This window comes from Phaeodactylum tricornutum, chromosome 1 (assembly GCF_000150955.2).
Source record: "Phaeodactylum tricornutum CCAP 1055/1 chromosome 1, whole genome shotgun sequence".
NCBI classification, from domain to species: Eukaryota; Bacillariophyta; class Bacillariophyceae; order Surirellales; family Neidiaceae; genus Phaeodactylum; species Phaeodactylum tricornutum.
The window spans coordinates 130356-148453 of record NC_011669.1 but is presented as its reverse complement, the minus strand read 5'-3'; the positions used below and the strand labels follow the sequence as shown (position 1 = coordinate 148453).

The window sequence follows — 18098 nt, the reverse complement described above, 5'->3', positions numbered from 1 at the left end:
GGCTTTTCGGTTCATCGTAATATCACTGGTGTGGCTCCTGGTCATTTTGTCAGGGTAGCACCCCGGAGGCGGTCACCTTGGGAGGTCCTTTGGTTTGTTGCGCCATGTACCGAAAGACGTCTCCCGACGACGGTTCCAACCAGCCGAGTACTGCCGAATTCAACAACAATCGTTCTCTCCATTCAAGTGGCGATTCGGCTACCCGTACCATGGAGAGTGTGGTAGATCCTCGACCGGGCCCGGTCAGGGGTACGGTGAGTAGGACGGCGTTTTCACCGTATCCTGGAATGAGTTCATCGTACGCGAGTCCGTAATACATTCCTCCGTAAAGTGGGTGCGCGGGTCGTTGCGAAGCGTCCGGATTCCCCAACCGTTCCGTCGCCGGGCCCACGGCGTTCCGTCCCTTGCCCGCCAGCACGTGGGCCCAGCGATACTGGGCCCGACCTTCAACGAAGGGCAACGTCCAGAGGAATTCGCACCCGACGTAGGAACAGCGTGGATCAATACTTCGACGCGCTTGCGTGACGAGTTGGAGTATATTCTGGACGTGAGTGGGGAATACGGTATCCGGACGGGGGACACAAAAAGTCAAGCGACCGAGGGGTTCGTCGGCGACGGCAATATCGAAATAGAAGCGGACGGCGCGTTCCTGGGTGGGAGCCTTGGGAGAGTCCGTGGTAAGGGCGAGTCTGGTACTGGTACTGGTATTGCTAGCGGTGGTAGGTAGTATGGATTGTGTCCAGAGGGCACTAGAGCTGCAAGAAGACCATTCGGCTGCCCGGGGTACGACGGTGGTTCGGAAGGAATGGCACGGAGTGTGATTCGCGAATGCCACCCACAGCAGGAGCAGCAGTTTGACCTTTGTCAGATATACGGTGGGATTGCTCAACACGAAACGGGACTTCCACTGAATATCAGTCTGCGCCGTCTCCATCCATCGTAGGGGGGAGTCTCGTTTTTCCGGCATGATGGGAACACACTAACACACCTCGGTTTGACCAGCGAATCTTGGATGTCACGTAGTATTGATTAATGACAGTCATGACAGTTAGATTGGTTGTTCCTGTGAGTTGCAACCGTATCTTCTGCTGGATGTGTGTCGTGGAAATGCTTTGTAGGAAACGAGGAATATTGTTGGAGATTATTTCCAAAGTCCGTTTCCAGTGGTGCGGTCCTATTCGCTGTAAATTGTCTGCGCACGACTCACAATCCACACGCATCGAGTCGCTTCCAACGGTCCGTCGGCGGGAGAGTGTGAATCCCCCCCCCCCCCCCCGCAAAGCGTATGTTTTGGTTCGGTAAGATATTGGAATGGTACGGAATTGCTTTTACAGATAATTTCACAATTCACGTGAATACGTGAAGGTGCGTCCACGACGTGCTTACCGTGCCATTCACACTTACAGACGGTACTCTGTTGGCAATCGAAACAACCAACCACCTGCTTCGTTCCGAGTCGCTCGATCTTGGAAAGAACGGTGCATACGACGGACTTACAGTGGTGAACACGGCAAAAAAGCCAAACACTACGGGAAACGGCAACAGGGATTTGTGTTGGCACCATTTCTCCGTAAACAACAATTGCACGCAACCCGTCATGACACGGCAACAAGTGGTATCCGTCGAGCAGTGTACGTCCTCGTCACCCACCACGTTGTTGTCGTCGTCGTCATCGTCCCTCCCCGACAGTGCCGACACCCGTCACACTGCACGGACAATCCCGAAGCGTCCCTTGGCAATAGCCGAGGCCTTTGTGCCTCCGCTGTCCTCCGTCAAGAAACGAGCCACCGACTCGGACGACAACGACACTCCCGTCGTGGCCGCCGTCAAGCTTGAAACGGTGGCGATGTCTGGTTCCAGTGATACCGACGTTGCAACGCCAGCGGCAAGAACCATTGCCGTTACCGAAGAGGCGCAACCCGTCCATACGAAAGAGTCGACTCACGCTCCGGAAGACCGCACCAGTAAAGATTACTACTTTGATTCCTACGCACATCACGGAATTCACGAAGAAATGTTAAAGGATGAAGTGCGGACGAGAACATACGAAATGGCTATTCTGCAAAACCGCCACTTGTTCCAAGATAAGGTACGTAGGTGGTACCTTGGCCAGTATCTGTCTGTCTCTCCATACAATCACCGGTCATTATAATCCGTTTCACGTCCGTGTCTTTGACTCACACACTCGGAATTGCTGTGCGCTGCTGTTTTCATTGACTGGTTGCTTAAAAATTGATCGGCTACTTTCTTCTGTAGATTGTTCTGGACGTTGGCTGCGGCACGGGCATACTGTCCATGTTTGCCTCACAGGCCGGGGCCAAGCACGTGTACGCCGTCGATTGTTCGACAATTGCGCATCAAGCGCGGCTCATTGTCGCCAAGAATGGCTTTGGCGATAAAATTACCGTCATTCAGGGAAAAATTGAGGAAATCGACCTCCCCGTAGCGCAAGTGGACATTATCGTGTCGGAATGGATGGGTTACTTTTTATTGTACGAGTCCATGCTGGACACGGTTTTGTTTGCCAGGGATAAGTGGCTCGTATCCGGTGGGGTCATTTTTCCGGACAAGGCAATCATGTACTTGACGGCCGCCGAAGACAGTCAAGTGAAACACGATCGATTCGACTTTTGGGACGATGTTTACGGCTTCGACATGACGGCCATTAAAGATATTGCCATTAAGGAACCGGTAGTGGATGTCATTGATCCTAAAGCCCTCGTCACAGACTCGGTACCAATTCTGACCCTCGACATTTTGACCTGCACTAAAGACGATTTACAGTTTACGTCCAAATTCAAGCTCCAGGCCCAGCGCAACGATTTCATTCACGGCTTGGTGGCCTACTTTGAATGCGCGTTTACGCAAGTCCACAAACCGATTGGCTTCTCGACGGCACCGTTCGCTCGCTACACTCACTGGAAACAAACCATCTTTTACTTACCACGGGATGTCACAATTTGTGAAGGAGAAAGCGTCCAAGGGGAAATTACGTGTAAACCTAACGTACGCAACCCGCGCGACCTCGATATTGGCCTGTCGTTCGACTTTGCAGGCCGACATTGCAAGATTGCCGAAACCATGAACTATCGACTGAGATAACCTAACGAACAGGAAACACGACTGTTGTTTTTGTCCTCGTTCGATACTAACTGTGACTTCAATTGTCGCGCCAGCAAGCGTACGTAGCCTGAGGAATGTACCGTTTAGCCCTTGTCGCGATGGCTAATGGAGTAGGGTTGTACGACCAGCAAAAGAAAGGAATATGGAATCTCGACTTCACATGTATAGAATCAAAATTCCTTTGGGGAAGAACGCGATCTCGCCTCTGTTTGGCCCACTCACTTTTTCCAACCAAGTCCAGCCGAGGAAAATCAATTTCTTCATTCGTTCGCCGCTCCTCTCCAATCACCATGTGGAGGATACCGACCAGCGTCACGAGTCCGCGAGTCCTGGTAAAGCTGGAACAACATTCCCGTTTGCTAAACAAACCATTCCAGCTAACCGTGCGTTCGAATCGTCACAAAGCTGGACCAACTACATGGGTACCGCAAGCCTACCGTGGTGCCAAAAAGCCCGAGGCCGACGGCAATTTCAAGCGACGGCACAACAACAACAATCATTCGCAGAATGGCAACGGCGACAGAACTAATGGAAGGTCGACGTCTATAATTAGAGATCGCAGAGATTCCATCTGGAAAAAGAGACGACAAACCAGTTCGCGAGGGAACCGTTTCGTGAAGCAACTTGATTTACGACTGACCGGACTCCACAAGGATTTTTTACGCCTGGCGACGCAGTATAGACAGATATTTTCCTCCGAAACAGTAGCGGTGGAGGCGCCGAACCTGGACACCGGAAAATCGTCCGACGACGACCAACAAAATCAAAAGAAGAAAAAAGTACTCCGTACGATCACAACTCAAATTCACATGCTCCTGAGCGATATCCATCAAGCAGATGGACCCGTCGTTTGGCAGCACATCGAAGACACGGAAGACCTGTTCCGTGGAGTATGCCGCATACTGCAAGACATGACGAAAGTGTCGGCGCAGCTTTGTGAGCATGCTGAAAACAATGATATTCAGGAATACATTGACGTCGCCGAGCGTTGCCTGCGTGATCTCATTATGCTCGGATCGGATAGGTCTCTGCTCGTAGAATCGAGCAAAAACTGGGAAGCGAATGCCACTACTAGCTATCCAAAACCCTCTAGTCTGATCAAAAGCCCAATTTCGGGTTCCGCAATGAAGACCTGGGTGTCATCCTTGCTGGGCGGATTTCCCTCGCGCGACCAGCCTACGAGCACAATGCATCACCCGTCGACGAATCGCCAACTGACGCATCAGGACCCGGCTCTCGGAATTACGCCAGAACTCTTTCGGGGCGTTATGCACAGTATCCAATCAAGCGCAAGACGGAGCGCTGAACACACAGATGACGACAGTCGAAAGAGTGATTACGGTCGAGATCCATACCAAAAGGCGTCGCAGCGCATGATCCAGCTTTTGGATGCAACACCCTCCGATTTTGTTCCCAGTGTGGAGGCAGCTCAGATTATTTTGGATACGCTGAGCCGAGTAGGAACTGTTGAAAGCGCTCGAGAATCTTACAACATTTTCGGAAAGCATCCGGACAATAAGCATCGTTTACGTTTTTCGTTAGTCCTCGATGCGTACTTGGAAGCGGTCAAGCAGGAATCGGATCCCGAGGCCAAGAACAATTTAGTCAAAGAGGTCGATCAAGTGCTTCGGGAACAATGGAATGTGTATTACCCGAAACACGATGTGGAACGCATTGCACACTGTGCAATTGTTCTCAATTGTCTAGTTCTTGGAGGCTCACTCGATTCCCAAGCTGTTCAGCAGCAGATTGACGATTTAGTAGAGTTGACGCTAGGGAGCAAAGAGTACGCAAAGCTGCAAGCTTTTGTCGAATCGAATGAGGGCATACCGGATGCTCAGATGCTCCCTGTATTAAACTTTATGACGCAAGTGCGTGCATCTACCGCGGCAAAGAAAGATTTAGAGATTTGCAAACGACTGCTCAACTTCATGTTGGAAAACCACTCGGATACAGTCAACCGGTTTTACCTCTACCCGAATGTTCATACTTTCGACGCCGTCCTGAGAGGGCTCGCAACGTACTACCAGGCATTACCTAAAAAAATTGCCGACAATGACGCTCGCGAAGCTGATTTGAAGTACGCGACTGACCTTCTTACCCACATGTTTCGCCAGGAAGAAGAAAGGTGTTGGCCTAGTGTCGATAGTTTTGATTCTGCATTTACTTTGCTGCGTGCTATTAATCCAGAAGATGTTGGAGAAAGGGGCGAAGCCATTTTGGACATGCTGGAAATTCGTAGCACTTTCTCCGTATCCAAAGACGTGCGTGCTGCGTTAAAGCATTATCATAGTGCAATAAGTTGCTGGTGGCAGGCAACCCAGGCATCCTCCGTTCCTCGTGGAGCCTGCGAGAGGGCGCTCGCTCTCCTCCGCCGAATGGAAATGCAAAGCAAACCTCTCTTGTTGAGCGATCGCGAGTTTCGCCTTATTTCAATGCCGAAGTTGTACAATCGAGAGCTACGGCCGACTCGTAACACGTACAGTCTTATTCTCCGTATCTGTTCCGATACGTCCCATCCCTCGGAATACCAATTGGCAGTCGAAGTTGCTATGGAAGTTTATCGTCGTATGATCCGGGACAATGTTGTACCGGACACAGCCGACTTGGCGATGAAATGCTGTGCCAAGCTTCCGGAGGATTCGGAAAAGCGCACGAAGATGGAAGCGCTAGTACGGTCGACGCTATCTCCTTCCGAGATTGAGTATCTCGATCAAGTGGCAGCTACATGATGCAACACAAATCTTGATGATAAAAGCATTTTGACGACGCCTGTTTTATGAATGTATAAAGGGCAGGGTTGAACTCGTTCGCTGCAAGCCATTATATTCTGCCCGATGGGCTCAAGAATTAGAAAACGTAAACTAGCTTAGGTGTTAGATAGTGCGAAAGTTCATGGAGCAAGCGATAGTATGTGGAATTTAGAGGATGGCGCGCCGTCGTTTTCATCGTATTTTCGTACACAATACCGTACCCTCATGCGCGAAACCCTAGTGATTCTTCTTGCCCAGCATTTTTTCCATCAACTTGCGCATGCCAAGCATGTTCAAGAAACCCACTCTCTACCTGCCAACCGGACGAACTCGATTTGTCGTGATAGGAACAAGGCTGAGAGAAGGAGTGGCTTGATCGAGTGTGGCAAACGCTGCGAACCGAGTCTGTCTCTCTCCGTGGAGCTGCGCGAGAGGGGAAACTGTTGAGTGGGCATACGTTCATGCTTTTTCGGCATCGTCTTCGTGTACGCCCTCCTAGTTTTGGCTTTCTCAAGTTGCATTGGCTTTTGTGTTTGTGTTTCGGGCAAGCTATGTTGCCCCGAAGTTTACAGCGGCACGGTAGTCGGAGACATTCGCTCCTTTGGAAAAACCCAGAGTATTCCGGGTTGCGCGACTGTTCCCATCTCTTGGATTGGAACAGGATACATCGTCGATCCTACTCCGCACTTGCCGTGTGCCAAGCACAGAGCAATCCTGGACCGTCACCGCCAGAGAAGAATAACACGCCATCCTTACAGGACTTGGAAGCTGAATTTGCCAGGCTTCACGGGCAACCTGTCAATGTCAACAGTCCCAAGCAAGTATCAACGGCTATATTTGGTAGTATTCAGAGTACAGCCCGTGACCGACTGGAACGCGTGATCGAGGGCAGTCTCTTTGTTCCGTCACTGAATGGCCCACGCTTGGCCGCTCTGGTCCTCCAACATCGAGCGCTTACCAAAATATTGGAAGATACGGCAGGCAACAGTGGCGTCGAACAAAACAGGACGTTCCCGAGTGCCATCTCGACGTCACCTCTTCTCGACCTCGGCGGCACCAGCCATTGATCCGGAGGAGGACGAGCCGGAGATGCTCGTGTCAAGTCCTGTTGCTGCAGAAACACCGGAGATCGCTTTTCAAAGGTCGTCCTTTCCCACACAGTGTCATCGGAATCAGTGTCCACCAATTCTCCCTACGAACGACAAGTCGAAGCGCTTTTTCAACACAAAACGACGCTAATACACACGTATTGGCAGGAACCTCTGCTGCAGGTTACCCGACCCTCGGCGCGTACATTGGTTGCACAGCTCGATGCGACACAGTGTCCGATGGGCTACAACCCATTAGCGCAGCCCATGGATCCCTTACGCGGTACTGTGTTGGACACGGACGCACAGTCATCTTCGTCGACGACCGCCACGACTACGGCAGGCAAAAAGGGATCCTTTCTGGCCTATTGTCGTCAACAAAAGGAAAGCTATCCCGATTGCATCATTCTCACACGATGTGGAGATTTCTACGAAACGTTTGGATTAGATGCGGTAATGTTAGTCGAGCACTGTGGATTAAATCCAATGGGCAACAAGGCCAAAGCGGGCTGTCCCTATCGCAACGTACAAGCAACTATTGACGGATTGATAAGCCAAGGGTTTCGGGTAGCTGTCTACGAAGAAGCGCCCGACACAGATTCTTCAACTGGGACAGGCGCTACGGGTGGCGCCAAATCGCGCATCAAGAGTCGCTTTCTGGCTCAAATCGTCTCTACCTCATCGCCAACCTACCTTTACGGTCTCGTTCTGCTAAGCAATGCAGATACTTTGGTGACAGCTCCGCCATCTCGTCCCCACGTCGGTATCTTGTCACTGGCAGCTGGATACACGATGGTTGAAATCTCAATCGAAGAAAGGAATGTGCGCGTGTCTGACCGTTTGACGCCGGAGGCAGTGGCTTGTCGATTGGCGGCGTATCCTCCGGCGGATCCTTTGTTTTACGTACCGTCGGAAGGAGAATACGAATACAAATGCAGTACCAGTGATCTGCGAAGTTTGCCCTTCTTGCCGTCTCGCCGAGATTCGTTTGAGATAGGGTCATCCGGGGCGAGGCTAAGGACTATCATAATCCCTCCTACAGTTGTGGAGGGGCCAGGTGTTGCCGGAGTGAGCGAAGCAGAACGAGCCAAACGCATTATAACCGCATCCTTGTTGGATATGATTAAAAGCCCACGAAGTAGCGAGAATATTGCCTCCGATCAAACGGCTACCGTTGAAGATTTTACGCTGCTGGCACCGTCGAACACACAAGCTGATTCCCATACAACTTCAACCAACCCGCTTTATGTTGAGACCGCTATGCAGCTTGGACTAATGAATGATTACGCCATCCCTTCTCTCGTCTCGCACATTCTTCCAGAGTCGGCTCCTGCAGCAACCCGACGATTCCTGCGTCGATTCCTTCTCACTCCGCCTCCGCCGCGAGTTGGCGATGCCATGGCTACGCTGGTTCGAATTCTCCAGAGCAGCGATGCATCTTTGCCCCCGCTAACAGTTCCTCCAGTTGGTAAAGTATTGGCTCTGCTGAGGGCCGGTCAAGCGAGTGCTCAAGTGTACACTGAGATGCTAAAATCTATGCATTCTATGGTGCTTTTGTTGGACACATTTCCAAGTAACTCTGACTTTGTTCAATCACTCATGACCCTTCTTGAGTACGAAAGTGGTCTGGCTGGCGATCCCAATTCCTTACGTGATCGATGTCATGAGGCTATTAAGGAAATTGAAGCTATTATAAGTCCAATTCACCACTCATCTTGGTCGGAACTGGACCCATCAGCTATTGACTGCATTACCGACTTTGGGGGCCTCGTACCCCGAGCATTCTTTGAACGGAACGAGGCCACTTGGCGCGGGCGGGTACAGCCGGATGTGGTCCTAAAATCCTACACAGATGTGCAGCGGGCCGCTGAACTACTTGGGGAAGCGGTTGCCAAAGACTTTTGGCAAACCCCCCGTCAAGATTTGGAGGGAAATCCTGACACTACTTCGAAGAGTCTCATCGCTCAGGATATTTTTAATAACATTTTAGCTATGAAGGAGGTTCCACAAGGTGCCGACAAAGATCTCTTTTTTCATCCACGCGACCGCAACGGAAAAATACTTCGGAACCGGTTTACTACAGAATACGTACAATCGGCATTGTCTGATTACGTCGCCGCTTGTGACCGGGCTTGTCAGGACGTGACAGACACTCTTGTTCGCTTGAGTCAGCTTCTCTGCGACGATGGCCATATTCCTGCGGTTGTCCAAGCATCTCATGCAAATTTGATTTTATCCTCGGCCTTTCATCATGCCGTTCGAGCGAACGCTGCAGGATGGAACTTGGCGCGCACGTACGAGGCCACTCTGAGCGAGGACACGGCTGGATACTTAAAAGACCTGTGGCCGTATTGGATGGACAAATCAGAGGCAACATCAAATTCTTACGAATTGAATGGAATGTGGCTTCTGACGGCACCGAACATGAGTGGTAAAAGTACTATTATGCGATCAACCGCTGCCGCGGCATTGTTATCCGTTTGCGGCCTGTGTGCACCTCTTGGGCCTGGCTCTTCCATACGACGCTTCGACCATATTTTCGTACGTGGTGCATCAGCCGACGTTCCCTCGGAGCAAAAATCCGCGTTCGGTGCTGAAATGGGAGACATCGCGGCTTTGTTACGATCTTGTGGGGGGAAGTCCCTTGTTTTTGTTGACGAGCTTGGTCGAGGGACATCGCCCAGGGATGGAACTAGACTGGCTGGTGCTGTGTTAGAAGCGATGACAATGAGTGGAATGAGCGGAATTTTTGCTACGCATCTCCACGATGTTCTTGATTTACCGCTTCGTTCAAAAGGACGAATTGTTAAGAAGAGGATGGGTGTACACAAGTGCCACCTCGATGGCCACCAATGGACATATAGATTGGAAGACGGTGTATGTACCGACAGCCTCGCGCTGTTAACTGCCGCACGCTTTGGTCTTCCTGAAAGTGTCATCCAAAGAGCCGAAGCTCTGGACTCCTACATTCCGCGTGCGTCATCCTCTGTACTCCCCGATAACTACAAAGCCCAGAGCATTCCAGATGGTGTAAACGGATTTCCTGGGCGCATCTTCGGTCTCGAAAACATTGTCTCCCTAGCCGAGGAATGCACCGGTGTTCGCTCCCTTCAAATTCCTCCGCAGTGGAACGTTCCAGCATCACTAGACGGTAAGTCCTGTATATATATATTGCAAATGGAACAGGATGGTCGAGAGGCACCCCGCTACTACGTAGGAGAGTCAGACAATCTTCGCAAGAGACTCGCGCAACATAGAGCCAAAAAGGGACATTGGTCTAACGTTACAGCTCTGGCGTTACCAGCGGCAGATAAGTCTCAAGCTCGTGCATGGGAGAGTCTGATAATCCGGAGACTAAGCAAAACAGGCGTATCCCTCATCAGCACCACTGATGGTAGATCCATTCGATCGGCAAGGCAGTAGTTCCCAATATCATGCCTTTATATCTGGCTCTTGAAGAGTGCTGTACGATCGAATTATTGGCCTTACTCCGTTTTGGACGTTGCTAGCATGTTGTCGTAAAGATAATCCAATGCTGTGCGTCGTGACAACAAAATTACAATCGTTTAGAGCTTTTGAGCAAGGATTTCCGTTGGTGATCCAGCAGTTGTCGCATCATTCCTCGCAAGTCTTTTCGGTACGTATCAGCAGAACCAGCAGGGACGCTCATGCGGTAGCGCAACTCATCCGTGGACAAGCTCTCCGCTAGCTCCAGCATAGTGCCAAGCACGGTACTGATATGGTTTGGAGCAATCTTGTCGTCTCGCATCGTTAAATAGTACCAATCGCCTGTTTCTGGATCAAAACCGACTTCTGCAATCTCTGGTTTTCGTTCCCGTCGGGCTCGAGATTCCATCCTATCGGCCTCCAAGCGCATACGTTCACTCTTGGGTAGTAATACGTAGCGAGTCATATCCACACGTGTTTGCTCTTCACCGAGGCAGCCAACCCTAAGCACATCGTCCTCGTCGCTATGCCTGAGCGGTAAAATCTCGACGTCCACCGTAGCTGTGTCCAAATACTTCCATTTCAACAGCTTAACGTCCGTGCCACATACATAGGGACAATTAGGTTGAAAGATGATCCCATCCGTAAGATGATTGTGCGAGGGTCCGTTGCGATAACAGCGCATGCCCTGTTCCTCGACAACGTGCGAGAGTAACTCGTCAAGCGACGTTCGTTTGACAAAGTTTTTCCGCACCAACGGCAACGCCACAGCCCGATCTTCTACGAATCTCATATCAAACATGTCCACATTCGCTGTTTGGGTACGAAAGCTTGCCTGTCGCAAGTGCTTTAACCGTTGCTCAAAGGGTAGGTGGAGGACTGCCTGTGTAGTCGAAACTGCCAAGACATCAAAAACAATAAAGATAGGACGCGGCTTATCCCCACGCCGATTCATGACAACTTCCCCATCCAGTACTGTCCCGGGTTGAATCAATGGTACTATGTGGGAGAAGGGCTCACTTTCGTTACTGTCGTTAGAGAACGACAGAGGCATTGGTTGTTTCCCTCTCATGGCACGGTCGACCAAGACAACGGTATCACCAGTAAAGATCATAAAATGTCGTACACCGTCCGTCTTTTCACTCAAAAAGTAGGCATTGTCGGGACTTCGCTGAATAGACTCGATATCGTGTCGTGAAAAGTTTACCGGCATACAACCGATAAATTTGACGTTGCCGAGACTAGCCGGTGGCGGGCTGGACTTACCAATCGGTGCTTCGTAAGTACCTGTACCGTGACGATCGGAAAAGGCCCGGAGGGCCCCACAGGTTGCCAATGCCACTTGAACTGCTTTACTATTAGGGTGGTCGCGAAGGCATTCCTCCACATCCAGCGGATCGGTGAGTGGATTGATTTGACTCAGGATCCACCAAAGCTGAGTAGCCATACTCTTCGTCATATTCGCGAGCTTTGCGTCGTCCTTTTCGTTGATGAGTTGCAATAGGATGTGCGGTTGAAGCTCCATTTCAATTTCATAATCTACCGTGGTAATCTTGTGGGGATCACTATGTTGCGTGGTGACTTCGGTTACGTCCAGTTGCCAAGCAAAAGTCTTATCAGCACGCGTGTAGGAGCGGCGGCGTTTGATACGTTGCACTTGCCAGCCTGGCGGGGGCTGATTGCGCAAATGGGGATCGACAACCTTTTCCGAGGCTAAACTCACTCGAAGATCGTATGGTGCTGCAGGAATACACAAATCCAAAGTTGCCAAGCGTTCTTTGTATTCCATTTGTCCATTCGAAGGAGTACTGGTGCTGGTTACAGATGGATCGTGTACGCCTGGAAACGCCGCACGACGTTCTTGCGGATATCCAGAATATACTGTTTCGACCAGGTGCGTTTCTGCTAGCTCTAGTTTGAGTGTACGGCTGTCCGTGGTGGACGACTTGACCCCAAAAGCTTTGGATAGTGGGGATAGTTCCGATACACCGGCTCCGGTCCAACGGACAAAATGATTACGGGACACGCCCGACGACATTTGCGCCGCCTGCTTCGTTGCACTCAAGTGAGCACAGGAAAACGCCTGTGTGTGTCGTCCGTTCACATGCTTGGCACCGGAACTCGTGACGCGTTTCTCGGGAAGGGCGAAGGGGACTTTCAGAATGCCGAGACGTGCTTCGACTTCGCAAAACGGTTGCGTCACGGGATGGCCATTCTGCACGGATTCTTTCGGCAAATAATTCAATGCAGTCTTTCGAACTTGTGTCAGAAAGATGTGAATGGCTTGTTTGGGATCAACGGGAGCCGATAGATATGGATTTTTGGTCTGTGACGACGCGCCAAGAGTAGATTGAGAGGCGGTTTTCTGATCGAGCCTGGCAATCTTGCTCGTCACATTTTTCATGTCAAACGCTGGTCGCTTATTGCTGCTCATACTTCTGCTGTTGCCTGAATTCAAGAGATGATTTGGTACAGAGACAAACACACAGATTCACTGTGAGATGACCGATACGGGTTGATGAGAGATTTCTTTTTACGTTTTGACAATTAGAGAAGTCGTCGTTGTTGTGGATGGTGTTACTGTTATTCATTTCCTCGCACAGAACAGGCCGAACATGATATCGGACGTTCGTATGCCAGACGTGACGGATAGAACAAATTGTGACATGGAAAACAAAGCGGCATGCGCCAATCCGAGGAAAAGGAAATGGGGAAAGATCTGTCACCGGATATATTTTATCGAATCATGTGCATAAGAGCGACACATATGTCAATGTTACTGTTTGACTGTGCGCCGGAACAATTTCCTGCAGCCTTTGCCAAGAGGCAGCCACCATTGAAAAACCATTTTCCGTCCCCCTCTGAATGGTTCCTGTCGATCATGTCGGATGGCAATTCGAAAACAAACGACTCGAAAAGCAAAACAACAAGCAACTTGGGGCCACGAGAAGAGTCTGAAGTTCAGGAATTCCAGACAGGGAGCACTAGACGACGACCAACCACGCGGCATTCCTCTAAGACCATCCAGGATGACGCGTCGCTACAAGACCCAGCCGCGTTCGTATCTTCTGTTCTTTACGGATGGAACGATATCCTAGCTGACCGTCATGGTGGTATATCCCCTTTGCCCCCGCAAGAGACTGTACAAACGAAAGACCAGCAAAGCAACGTTAAGAGCCTTGGAAAGCAAGACGCAACCCCTCACATTCCACCAGCACCCGAACGACAAACACAGCACAAAGAAACGACCGAAACCAAGGCACCGGTACCCCCCATCGCCACCAGAATTGCTGCACGAATCGACGATTTTATCCCGAATGACCCACGATCCATTCAAGAAACTCAGCTTTATCGATCAGCGTACAAACTCATTCAATGGCAACGAGACAACTATTTGGTCGGGACTGAGTATGCCGATTGGCGCAAGCAAGATCGACAACGCGCCGCTCAGCATCATCACGAAACGTTGTCTTCGTCTACGAGAAATCTCGTAACACGCGCAACGAAATCACTCAACCCTCGCACGTTTTGGAATCGAACACCATCGTCTTCCGTTTTCTCCACAAAAGCAGCGGACCAACTGGTGTACGATCCTACAGCAGCTAGTCACGGACAAATGGCTTCCCTCGCCAGTTCTTTCATTCCATCCGACACTGTTGTAAAAGCTGTTGCGCCACTTGTGGCTGCCTTGCCAACTGGATTTTTGTATCCAACCATTCACCAGGCTACCGTTGGTCTCATTGTCAGTCAACAACTCACGGTCGATCGTGCGACGAAAACAGCCATTCTCGGGGTTCTGCAAAATCCTGCTAACCGAATCAAAATCAAAACGTCCACTTCTGGAGCTATACACAACAGGCTCGGAGCAAGCAAGTCTGAAGAGCGGGTTACTGGAGATAGTCACTACCGATAGCTTGAGTCGCGATATTGAGGCGACATGCGTTTTCCGCTTGTATGCCCCCTCCGCTCCCTGAACCCGCGTCTGCAACAGCGCCAGACGGAATGGAAGAACTGCTGAAGAAAACAGCTTGTTCGTGTATAGCTGCTGCAGGATTGTACATTCACACTTTCAGTGTCCAATTAAAAAGCCAGGGGGGGGGGGGGGGGTTGTCGCTGATAACCGTAGGGCGAATCTATGGAGCGAAGCAATGGAACTGAACTGGGGACACCCGCTGGTGTCATAGAGGGTGCAATAGGGTGTCCTCCCTGGTTGCAGCCTATGTGCTCACTGTATTGCTGGTACCAAGACACAGACAACGCGCTCTGCGCTAAGGCAGACACGCAGATGATGTGCCGCATGCAATGCAAAACAAACGAATAAGGGCTTTTCAATCAACGGCTTTGCAAAAGAGAAGAAATCAAGAAAACCGAGCTTGGGCGAAATCTTTACGCTTCACACCATCTGATAACGTGCTAAGAAATGAAGTGGGAGTCCCAATATTCGCAACGGGTGATGCGATAGTTTTGTTTTGCTTCCAGTAGCAGCCATTAGAGTCCAAGATCGACAACAAAGATCAAAAAGGCATAATCTTCCTAGATATATTTTATTTATGCGGCCGAGACAAGGCTATAATGTTTCACGGAATTATCTTGTCCCAACACAGTAAGCATGATCCCAAAGTATAAGAAGATAGTCGATCACCACCCACGCTCACACTTTTATAGTCCGGGGAAAAAGTCCGGGGGGAGGTTGTCGTTGAAAACCGTAGGGCGGAGCGATGGAACTGAAGTGGGGGCACCCGATGGTAAGAGAGAGGGTGAAATAGGCGTAGCGGATGGCAATGAAATCGGAATGCCAGAGGGAGCGTTGGAGGAGATTGCAATTGGGAGACTAGATGGTTGACTGAATGGTACTGGAGACGGCGGCTGCGAGACGACGCCGTCGTTTCCTTCTACGATATCAAAGATCGAATCGATTTCCATAAACAAGTCGTTTTCCATTTTGACGTTTTGGAAAGTATTCGTGTATGCATCCTCGAATTCTGTCACGGTTGGAGCACGGTTGTTTCGGTCGCCAAAAACAGAACAAAAGCAGCCCTCTAGTAGCACATCTAATTGGAGTCCTCGATTTCCGTCTAGTTTGGCAGAAGCTGTTTGCTCCAAATGACGAGAACCCGTGTTTCCTGAAAACAGAGAGCGCTCCCCCCGGCAATCTCTACAAGAAGCGGTGATTCGAAATCCGATCTTCCTTAGGGATAAGTCACGGGGATAACCCACAAAAAGACGTCGTGTCTCATCCGGTAAGTCCTCAGGCCCCAGCGGGAAGACAAAGGAAGCACTCAGGATACGTCGGAAGCTAGGGTCACAGCTTTTCCCGTTGAGATTGTTGTAAGACTGCTTGAAGATCTCTTCCAAGAGACCGATTTCTTCGGCGGTCAACTTGCCTGGATCACCATCTACAGTGACCGTCACAAAACTTTCGAAGATCGATTCTTCCTGACAGTCCCTTTCCTCCAGTTCAACCGTAGCGTCCGGTACCCCGAGATCGGCTGGTAAGTCTCTGACTTCCTGACGTTGTATGATCTTTTCAATCAGGACGTCAGTGAAACTTGACTCTGTAGGAAGAATAATCATATCAATAGGACACTGGCACTGGGTGTTCTCAGGGCTGTTGCTGGGAGCCGGAGTGGGGACTTGCGTCTTGCTTGACTTCGGATTGGGTGCTGACGTCTTGCTCGCTTTTGGATTAGGCGCTATCGTCTTGCTGGATTTTGGCTTTGGTTCTGATTTTTTGGTGCATTCAACTTTACTGGAATTGCTACTGGAATGCAACTCCAACCATCGTCTCGTCCCAGCATTTCCAGTAAAAGCGGTAGCCTCAGGAGGACAACTTCCTTTACATTGAATCGTGACACCAAAAGTAAAACGTCTTTTAAAAAGCGTCTGTAGGTCACGTCTCTTGGAATGACTCGAGCGAGAGTCTTCTAGTAATGTGCGTGTCGGGATGGTGATATTGGGACCGCCACCACTCTCGTTGAGCAGCACCACAGCAACAGCTTCTCTAAAGTAGGGAGCATCGCAGACCGACTCGAGAAGGCCGTTATATGATTCGAGAACAGCATTTTCAAGAGCCATCCGTTCAATGCTTGAGAGGCTGTCTCCGCTATTGCTAGCAAACTCAATGAGGAAAAAGGTCTCAACAATGGTTGGGTTCGACACACATGTCGAGCCCATTTCATCGCTGCTTTCTCTTTTTCTTTTTCCAGATTTTCTATTTCTACCCGGCGTTTTCTGTACCCTGTTCATACCATGTCGATGGAGTCCTTTGCCCGTTAACTCCCGGCTTTCGACAGGAAAGCTTCGATTTCCAGGGTCGTATAGTCCGTCCCAGGTAAATCCATTGTTTACCGTACCCATGCCAGATGAGGCAACACTGGCAAAGTAGAGTACGAATAGAAAGAAACGACAGATCATGGTTTGTTATCACTTATCTTTAGCAGTAGCGATCTTCACTCTGTTCATTTGCAATTACGAGCTTAATGGGGTAACTGTCAATCTCAATCGACCTGCTTAGGACAGTAACAACCACTTGTTGATATCACAATGTCCAACACTTTTGTACATCTGTTGGCGAGACTATTCCTGGCTATATTTTACCTCTTCGTGTGTATGTAACCTTGCGACCATAGATGACATTCTGGAATGCAAACGCGTTTTGTTAAATCGAGATAGTAATAGGCTGTAAGGAAAAAAAGTTGTTCGCTGATTTTCATTTTCATTTACAGTTTCAGGTATTTACAAATTCAAAACGATTTTATGGATCCTTTTTGTATCTGTTTTGTTAAATAGAAGTTTATCCACACCTAGCCGTTCGAGCTACATATAGTGCAAACTGCGTTTTTTTACGGCTAATCGCTTGCAATCGTGTTTTAAGTTGACATACGAATTCCAAGCTTTACATATGTTTCTGTTTACTATTAGGAACGCTTTTCCGTGAGCGCGCTGAAAAGTTTTCAGCTATAAAAGTACCGTACTTTACATGATTACTTTCAATGTGCGAGGCTTTCGGGATTGCCGTACATTAGTCTGTACACTTTTGCGTCATTTGTTGTACCAATGTAAAGACTACGAAGCTCTGTGTCTAGTCTACTTGTGCCCTATGGTAAGGACCCACCTTCGAAACTCGAGCCGCACAAGTGCTATTAGGTACAAGTATTCACAGTCACTGTCAATTGTGTTTTCCCTTTGGATGATCCCTCGTTACAAAGGAGCCACAGAATACTCTGTATAATGTCAAACTGGATGGCTCTCTCTCTGCACAAAATAAGGAAATCTATTGTAAATATTACAAGTATTACGTAGTCGACAACGCGAGACGAGCAATCATGCCCCCAGGGTGGCCAAACAAATCTCGAATCTAAAAGGAAAGGGCAGTGGCAACCTTGTAAGGGTCGGGAATATCCTTCGGGGGAATACTTTCCGCCGGACTTCGCTTGTCGGGACTGGTAACAGCAGGTTTGGACGGCGAGGCCACCCCGCGATACAAATCGGCAAGGGCCATGAGACAGGTAGAAGTCCGTCGAGTCATCCTTGAACGTTTGTGGCCGGACGCCGGTGGCGATGTGGCGTCCACCATCACTTCCAAGCGTTTCCGTGGGGGACTTTCTAACATTTGACCCATGCTCAAATACAAGCGACTGCGGACGAGATCGAGGTTGACCTGAGCTACGGTTCCAGGTTGTTGGAA

At 49.8% G+C, this 18098-nt stretch overlaps 6 protein-coding genes across 6 annotated transcripts; 4 read left to right on the top strand and 2 right to left on the bottom strand.

Moving 5' to 3' along the window:
- Positions 1-49: 49 nt before the first annotated feature.
- PHATRDRAFT_42466 (predicted protein) lies at positions 50-967 on the bottom strand (the record flags this gene model as incomplete). The annotated part of the gene is made up of 1 exon (XM_002176496.1): positions 50-967. The coding sequence occupies one exon, from the start codon at positions 965-967 to the stop codon at positions 50-52; it is 918 nt and encodes a 305-aa protein (XP_002176532.1).
- A 389-nt stretch (positions 968-1356) lies between these two features.
- PHATRDRAFT_17184 (predicted protein) lies at positions 1357-3102 on the top strand (the record flags this gene model as incomplete). The annotated part of the gene is made up of 2 exons (XM_002176989.1): positions 1357-2089; positions 2257-3102. The coding sequence occupies exons 1-2, from the start codon at positions 1598-1600 to the stop codon at positions 3100-3102; spliced, it is 1338 nt and encodes a 445-aa protein (XP_002177025.1). The 5' UTR covers positions 1357-1597.
- Positions 3103-3374: 272 nt separating this feature from the next.
- On the top strand, positions 3375-5855 carry PHATRDRAFT_42464 (predicted protein; the record flags this gene model as incomplete). The annotated part of the gene is made up of 1 exon (XM_002176988.1): positions 3375-5855. The coding sequence occupies exon 1, from the start codon at positions 3414-3416 to the stop codon at positions 5853-5855; it is 2442 nt and encodes an 813-aa protein (XP_002177024.1). The 5' UTR covers positions 3375-3413.
- A 482-nt stretch (positions 5856-6337) lies between these two features.
- Positions 6338-10712, top strand: PHATRDRAFT_53933 (predicted protein; the record flags this gene model as incomplete). Its single annotated transcript, XM_002176987.1, has 3 exons — positions 6338-6906; positions 6994-10115; positions 10222-10712. 3 exons carry the CDS (start codon positions 6338-6340, stop codon positions 10305-10307), a joined length of 3777 nt encoding a protein of 1258 aa, XP_002177023.1. The 3' UTR covers positions 10308-10712.
- Positions 10713-13292: 2580 nt separating this feature from the next.
- PHATRDRAFT_31458 (predicted protein) lies at positions 13293-14324 on the top strand (the record flags this gene model as incomplete). Its single annotated transcript, XM_002176986.1, has 1 exon — positions 13293-14324. The coding sequence occupies one exon, from the start codon at positions 13293-13295 to the stop codon at positions 14322-14324; it is 1032 nt and encodes a 343-aa protein (XP_002177022.1).
- A 746-nt stretch (positions 14325-15070) lies between these two features.
- On the bottom strand, positions 15071-16930 carry PHATRDRAFT_42461 (predicted protein; the record flags this gene model as incomplete). Its single annotated transcript, XM_002176495.1, has 1 exon — positions 15071-16930. The coding sequence occupies exon 1, from the start codon at positions 16823-16825 to the stop codon at positions 15071-15073; it is 1755 nt and encodes a 584-aa protein (XP_002176531.1). The 5' UTR covers positions 16826-16930.
- Between the last annotated feature and the right edge of the window lie 1168 nt (positions 16931-18098).